The 8594-nt window shown below is 32.4% G+C and overlaps 1 protein-coding gene across 1 annotated transcript; it reads left to right on the forward strand.

Annotated features, from left to right (window-relative positions):
• The first annotated feature begins 7744 nt into the window (after positions 1-7744).
• LOC101210060 lies at positions 7745-8594 on the forward strand. The gene has a single exon (XM_004151505.3). The coding sequence runs from the start codon at positions 7883-7885 to the stop codon at positions 8420-8422; it is 540 nt and encodes a 179-aa protein (XP_004151553.1). The 5' UTR covers positions 7745-7882; the 3' UTR covers positions 8423-8594.

The following is an 8594-nucleotide window of genomic DNA, read 5'->3' on the forward strand; positions in this document are numbered from 1 at the left end:
ATTTTGTCCTATGTTTCAGAATATAATTCTTTTGTTACTTAGCTTTCAATAAAGCTCAATTTTAATTTACGATAGCAAAACTAGTTAGAGTGAAGATGATAGGTGGCAAAAGAATTTTTTATATGATTTTATAATGAAACTTTGTGTCGGTTAGGACTTGTTTAGTTCATACATCCACGCAACTCTATACCGAAGAGAAAACGAGCAACCTTTTTAGGAGCGTTAGAGAGAAGAGATGGGATGAAGAGGAAGAAGGACAAAAGTTGGACTAGAAAATATGATTGAATAAGTAGAAGTTTTTTTAATATTGGAAGGGTCCTTAAAATAACTAAAATTCTTGTAAAAGCCGAGGGGTAAGAATATGGGTTGAATCTGTATAGCCGAGACTACCCAACCCATGTTATAAGGATTGAGTTGGGTTAAAAAAATTTGATTTTTTTTTCGATTGGGTTGGGTCTTAAGCTGAATGGTTGAAAAAATCGATTCAACCTAACTTAACTCGAATTAATATAATATATATTATTTAATAAAAAAATAAACTAGGTATATAAATTTTGAATTATGTAGATTTGAAATTTAAATGTAATAGTTTTTAACTTTTTTATACTTATTAGAAACTAAAAAAAACTATACAACTCTACAACCAAATCCAACCCATATATTTTAGCGGTCGGGTTAGAAACTAAATTCGAGTTATTTGGGTTGCCAACCTAAATAATCCGAAAATATGGGTTGGTTGAGAATGTCTCCCAATCCATTTTATAGGCTAAATGATCATGCATAGAATGACCTAACAATCATCCAAATACACTTGATTGTCGATTGAAGAAAACACATGGGGTGGAAGCCCAATTGTCATCAAAATATACTTAAATGCTATTAAGGAAAATAAGACCTAAAAACTTAAAACAATATTGCATACTAAATTTAGGTCAAATTGAAAAACTAAAAATATAGAAATTCTTCAAAATGATTTAAATAACTCATCTAGAAGGCAACAACATTGATGTGCACGTTTGATATGGTATAACATCACGTTTTACAATACAGTGCATAATTGACAGCGCGACACGACTTCCATAACTTGGGACCCCACACCTTCCATTTTTCTCTTATTATTATATATATATTCTGCTTGTCCCACACTTTAATCTTTTTTTTCATTATTTATATACATTATGAATGAGTCCCACATATTCTTCTTTTTTTCATTAATATACATTTCGATTGGATGCATCTCATTCTTCAATACAATTGTCAATCTTATTGGATTATGACATCACTGATATTCAAACTATGCTTGAAATTCATGAAGATAAAGATGTTGCTTGGTTTATAAGTTTAGTTAAAGGGCAAATTACAAGACATCCATTAGTTGTCCATGCTTCTCATGTCTCTAGGGATTTAGAATGGTCATCTAGTGTTGTTAACAGTGGGATGAATAATTTGCCTTCTCTGTTACCTTCTTCTTCAATTGATGATGATTTTCAAATTCATACGGATATTCATGTTAGTAGGCTGTCTTCTACATCTGATTTGAAAGAAAATGATGTGTTTGCTAGCAAGGAACTACTATCAAAGTCATTTTACTACATTGCTATAAAGAACAATTTTGAGTTCAAGACTGTGAGATCAAATTCTAAATCTATTGAGCTTAAATGCTCCCACGATAATTGTTCATGGTATGTCAGTGCATCTCGTTACAAGGGTGGGGACTTATGGCGACTAAGAAAGTATATTGCTAATCATGATTGCTCCATGAATGTTATTCAAACTACTCATAGCTAGACAAGCATCTTCATCAGTGATTAGTGATTGTATGATAAAAGACTTTAGTTTTTTTTACTGTTCGACTCCAAATGATATTATGATTCACATGCGCACTAAACTTGGTGTAAATGTTAGCTACTATAAAGTGTGGAGGGCCGAGGAACTTGTCACGAATTCTTTGAATGGTGAAGCAAAAGAATCTTTGCATTGATTCCCAACTTTTTTACAAAACTAAAAGAAATTAACCCAGGTATGTTTTTATTCTTACAATATATATCATCAATCAAGCTTTCAATGATATAGTCTATCACTTATAGATATCGTCTCATTGATAGTTAATGAGTAGATGACATGGTGGTTTACTATAGGATCTATCAGTGATAGATCATATTAGTGATAAATCATATCAGTGATAGTGAATGAGTATATCATCAAATTGACGATATGGTGGTTTACTTTAGGTTCTATCGATGATAGCACGTATCAATGCTAGTCCTTATCAATGATAGACCATATTAGTTACATAGTTCTGGTGATGTTCTAATTACTATAAAGTATCAATGATAAACTACATCAGTGACAGATATATAGTAAAAGAACATGTTATTTGTCTTTGATATAATGTATATATGTATTTTTTATTTCAGGTTCATTCACTGCTCCCACATATTTTTTATGATCGAAGAAAAGTTGCATGTTGTCTAAGAACTATTTTAACTAGTTGGACTGAGGGAGAATTACGTATACAACATCAAAACTCAAGATGCTTCACGGTAAGTTTTTGTGCTTTAATGTTTATTTACTTAATTAGTGAGTAATATAACAAGACCTATCAATGATAGACTTTATCACTGATAGATTCTTATTATGCATCAGCGATAGATTCTATCAATGATAGACCATATGTGTTGACTAAGTTTGTTCTTTTTTTCTTTTCAGGTTAATGCTATTAATGATGTTGAATTTCAAGTGATTGATGGAAGAAAACAATTTATGGTACATTTAAATTGCAAATCATGTACCTGTCGCGTTTGGGATCTTGATGAAATTCCATGCGCTCATGCACTTGCTGTTCTTCGTGGACGCAATATGAATACTTACTCTTTTGTTTCCAATTATTTTTTGTCAAGCACTTTGGTTTTAGCTTATACTTGATTAGTTCGTCCAGTTGGGAACCATTCTAATTGGAAATCTATTGGGGTTGACAAGAACATACTTCCTCTAGTTTTCAAGTGTCTAGTTGGACGACCACGAAAACAAAGAATATTATCAATTGGCGAGAAGAAAAGTCAACCAAAATGCAGTCATTGTCATCGTGCTGGTCACAATCGTAGAAATTGCAAATTTCCACCATTTTTACAATGATATGACATTATGTTTTTTATAATACTCTTTTAGCTTGAGCATAGAGAACATTCTTTTTTTTTTTAAGTAGTCAATAATAATCTACCTTTTGTAAAGTACTAATACATATAAAAATCTATCTCTAATAGTTTCTACAAGTGTTAGAGACCATAAAATGCACCAATTAGTTGAACCTGTGATAAAAACCATTATTGTCTAGTCTATTGTCAATAGTTTCTATCACTGATAGAAACCATAAAATGCACCAATTAGTTCAACCTGTGATAAAAACCATTATTGTGTAGTCTATCGTCAATAGTTTATATGACTGATAGAAACCATAAAATGCTCCAACTAGTTCAACCTGTGATAAAAACCATTATTTTGTAGTCTATCGCCAATAATTCTACCTGTGATTCATGTCAAATACTAATCCCAATGCAAACAGAGACAAAGTAACTTGTAATCCAACATTTCTATCATTTAATATAGTAAGATCAAACTACATATGAATATGTAAAGGCATTGTAGAGTCTATCATTGACAAAGAACCATAATTCCTAATGTACTACAATGTCAATGTGAACTATCACAAAAAACCACAAAATTAATGCACTAGCTACAATATCCATACTCATAATTGAGAGATTTTCAAATCAAAACTAGGGGCAAAATCTCTTATTCTAGGAGACTATCTTGTTGCTTTTGGAGATTCTTTCTTCTTATCTTTTGGATTCTTTTAGTCTTTTTCTTTCTTTAGATCTTTCAGATTCTCCAACACTTTCTTTGACGGTTTAGGTTATCTCTTTGATCTAGCATTCTCAATGTTCTTCACTATTTCCATAGTTTTCGCTTTTGCCTTTTCTTGAACAATCTGAAAAAAAATAATTGAATTAGAGTTTATATATAGACACGTTGAGTCTATCATAAAACAACAATTGTGATTATTATAATACCTTCACTTTCTTTGATATGTCATGCACCGTTTTTGACTTATTTTCACGATGATTATCATCATCTTCCTTAGTTTCGTCGTTATCTATAGTCTTTTGTAGAAATTAATATTAGTATTGCAATGAAAAAAATTACTGAAACGGTTAATATTCAATCAAAGAAAAACCAGTCTATCACTGATACAGATCTATCATTGATAGACTTTTCACTCACAAACATACTCTAGTAATAGTCTTGGAAAAAATAAAAGTAAAAGAAGTAGAAGCTTTAATAGTGTTACCTCTTTGTTTTTTGCGCAAGAAGTTGCATAAGCAACTGCTTGATCAATGTTACTATCAATATCAGCATCTATCATTTCTAGACTCATTGATGGAGGATGATTCTTTTCCAAGGACTCTTCAGATTGTTTTTCACTTTCACATTTGTGTGGAAGTCTTTGATTCACAACTTCTGTTAGGGAAAGTAACAAATGAACGATCTCCTCTTGTCCTTTTTTCAGGTGGTCTAAATCTTCTTTGTGTTGTTTTTTTAAATCTTCAATATCTTCATGTAAAGAAGATATTCTTTCTACAATATTTTTATCCTTTACAACATATGCTTCTTCAACCAATCTATCGTTTTCTAACTCCACAAAATATCGAAAGTACTCAGATGACATTTCTTCTTTAGATGCAACATTGGAGACCACAGATAGCTAGAAAAAATATTCAATCAGTATTAAATAAATAAAAAAAAACTTATGCACATATATTTGTAGATAGCAGTCTATCATTGATACGGATCTATCACTGATAGATCAATATCAGTGATATTGGTGACAAAAAGAAAACAAATTAAAAACTTACATTTTTTTCCAGAAACACGTTGGCTTCAAGATCTTGCCAATCTACTTGTACACTGGATTCCCAATTTAATATTCTGAGACAGCCTTTTCCTATTCTCGTCACATATTCGTTAGCAAGTTGAGGAAGTATTTTGTATGCCCAATAAGCAAGAACTATAGGGAAGCCTTGTAGAAAGGCACATGATTTAGATTCTAATTCTGAGTTTTTCGACTTCCTTTTGGATTTTACAGCATTTTGAATGAATTGCTTTGTCAAACTATAGCACAACCTTCCCCAAGGATAACTCCTAAACTTCTCTTTATCATCCAACATTTTTACATGTTTCAAATCCAAAATATTGTGATTTTGTCTAGGAATCAAAACATTGTATAGGAAGTAAAGATTGGCTAATTTTGCTAGTTCTTGTTCTTCACTACAGGTTTTACAGTGATAGTTAAAAGCAGTCTTCAATTCTTGTCAACTAATAGAAGTATTGTTTCTAAAAAAACAACTGTTTAACCATCAACTCATTTTCTTCTGTTGTATCCAAAACATCCTCAATAGGGTATTCACCACAATTTAACTCTGTGATCAAACAAAAATCTTGCAAACCAAATCTCACAGTTTTACTTGAAAAGAATAGCATTGTTTTATGTTGAGACACATTGTCTTCTAATCAATTGTGCTAAAAGTTGTAAAGGTATTTTGGTCATTTTCATATTTAGTAAGTGTGCAAATGGACCTTCTTTAAACAAATCTAGACAACTAGGTGATAGGCTTTCAATAATATGGTTGATAGTTTGTAGGCTACAGTACACGGTGATTCTCAAGGTAGAGTTCCACATTTCTTTAGAAATAATTAGTTGTTTTCCTTGTTTAAAGCAAAATGATAGTTACAACTATGCAGTCTAACAATTTAGAGAGAAATATATATATATATAGTGGGATACCTTTTCTTTTTTAATCTTTTTTTTTTTTTTGCTTGATTCACCTTCATGTATTGATGCTCTTTTTATCCCTTTTTCATTAGGTTCATTTTCCATAGCTTTTTTCTTACCCATCTATTAAAATTACAATAAATACATCAACACAATGAAAACAGATTAGCATGCCAAAGAAACAAGTTCAGCATTCTCCAAATCCATTAATCACTGACAAGAACGTATCATTGATAGACCATAAGCAACATCCCACACAAAATATGCATATTAGACTAAAGTATTTACTAAACATATTTAAGGTCTATCAATGATAGAACCTATCATTGATAGATTAAGAAACAACACTTAATCTAAAACATCCACCAACGCACCTTGCCACAAGCAAACCGAACATCCTCAAGGTCTATCATGTCTATCAATAATAGAAACATATCACTGATAAATCATGAGCAACAACATACAGAAAAATACACATCACTGAACTAACGCATCTACTAACGCCTCAATGCAAACAAACTAAACACCCATCAAGTCTATCACTGATACGAACATATCACTGATAGACCATATCCTTAAGCAACAAAAAACAAACTGAAAAACAGATTAGCATGCCAAAGAAACAAATTTAGTATCCTCCAAATCCATTAATCACTGACAAAAACGTATCATTGATAGACCATAAGCAAATCTATCAATCACTGACAATAACATATCATTGATAGACTATAAGCAACATCTCACCCAAAATATGCACATTAAACTAAATTAAAGAAACCAAACAAACAAGCTCAATATCCCAACACATAAATGTATTTCAAATCTATTACAACAAAAAAAAAAGTACCTGAAGTGAAGCCAAATTTGAAGAAAAGAGAAGAAAGCCGAAGACGGAAGAAATACGAAGTGAAGTCGGAGAAAAGAGAAATGGAAGACAAAAGTTATACGAAGTGAAGCCGAAGAAAAGAGAAGAACACGAAAGACATAAGAAATACAAACCGAAGCCAAACTGAAGCCGAAGAAAAGAGACGAAAAGAGAAGAAAAGAGAAGAAAGGGGAAAACTGGAATATACGTAGTGTATTTTGGGGGGCATTTTCATCTTTTATCTTATAATTTAATTAAAATCTGCCATATTTGCAATTGTATTAAATGTTTGCTACCTCCTTAATTAATTTACAATCAATTGTTATATTCTGAGTCAGCCCAAAAAACAATTAGGGTGGAAATATGTAAAATAATATTCAAATGCATAAGAATACATCAGAATGAGTAATGCAAAAGTTTAATGAGGATAGTTGAATTAGTATTAAATATGTATAGTCAACCAAAAGTTTAATGCAATACTTCAAATATAAGTTTAATGCAATACTTCAAATATTATATTATAACAATAATCGTGAGATTATATGAATTCAAAATAATTTATAGGCTCTATGTTTTAGCAATATTTTAAATCCTTTGACTTTATTTTTAAAAATAATATACATTTTTGTTCATGACTAAAATTTGAGTTAGGTGAGAATATGCTTTATCTCACGAAGTTTTCTTCTTTCCTAATTTTTTAAAAAAGAAAATCTTGTAAGAAATATCAAAATAATATTGAAAGTAATGAGGCTGGAGTGTAAAACTTTCAATTTAAAGAAGATTGTTTGAACTCAAAAATTAACGAAAATTTTAGTATACAAAGACTATTAAATTCCCTTTTGATGGTGTATGTGAAAGTCCTTAAAATCTGAATTTAAAAAATATACAAAGTGATAATAAATAATCTGTAATAATCTTTATTTATTTATTTTTATTTCTAACCATTAGCATTCTCAGTATTTAAGAGGATGATGAAAAGTACTTCAAAGGTTAGTGACAAAAAAGATATTTATTGTTTTGGAAATAATAATAAATGAAACGATGGCGATGAATACGGAAAGAATTAATCACGTTGACCCAAAAAAACACCCTCCCCAGTCCCCATCATTCCCTCTTCACCTCTACTTTCCTCAACTCTTAATCCTCAAAACACATCTTCAACCCACAAAACAAAGAAGCACACGGAAATGTTAAAGCAACATTTCAGCCACCCCCACCCACTGGCCGCTGCAACCCTGGTCGAAGACGACGGAACGCTCTGCTCCGCCTGCGAATTCCCACTCTCCGGCGCCGCCTTCAAGTGCTCAAAGCCCAAATGCGAATTCCATCTCCACGACCTCTGTTTCGCCCTCCCACCGGAGATCCACCACCCCTCTCACCCAAAACACCCCCTCATCCTCGCCGGATCTCCGCCCTACGTCGGTGGTGAGTTCGCCTGTGATGGCTGTGGTGACGTGGGCTCCGGCTTCATCTACCGGTGCCCACGATGCCAGTTTGATCTACACATCCACTGCGCCGCGTTGCCGGAGACGGTGGTAGGGAAAAACCACGACCATCCGCTCCGGCTTGGGTTCGAGTCAAAAGGAAAAGGATTTTGCTGCGGTGTTTGTGAGGAAGGTTTCGGAAATGGTGGTTGGGTTTATTACTGCGGGGTTTGTGATTTTGGGGTTCATGTTCACTGTTTTGTGGCTGATGATGAGGATGAAGATGAAGAAATAGTGGGGTGATTTTGATGGAGATGAACATGAACATGAACATGAAGTTGGTTGGTGTTTTCTACTCATATTTTGTAATTGTATAGATGAATTTCAATGTTGTGGATTTTGGCCTATATATGTATTTTGATATGCGTTGGATCCTACGTTTTTTTCTTCTATCACATGTTTCTTTTCTAATCAA

The sequence above is a fragment of the Cucumis sativus genome, chromosome 3, assembly GCF_000004075.3.
Source record: "Cucumis sativus cultivar 9930 chromosome 3, Cucumber_9930_V3, whole genome shotgun sequence".
Taxonomy (NCBI): domain Eukaryota; kingdom Viridiplantae; phylum Streptophyta; class Magnoliopsida; order Cucurbitales; family Cucurbitaceae; genus Cucumis; species Cucumis sativus.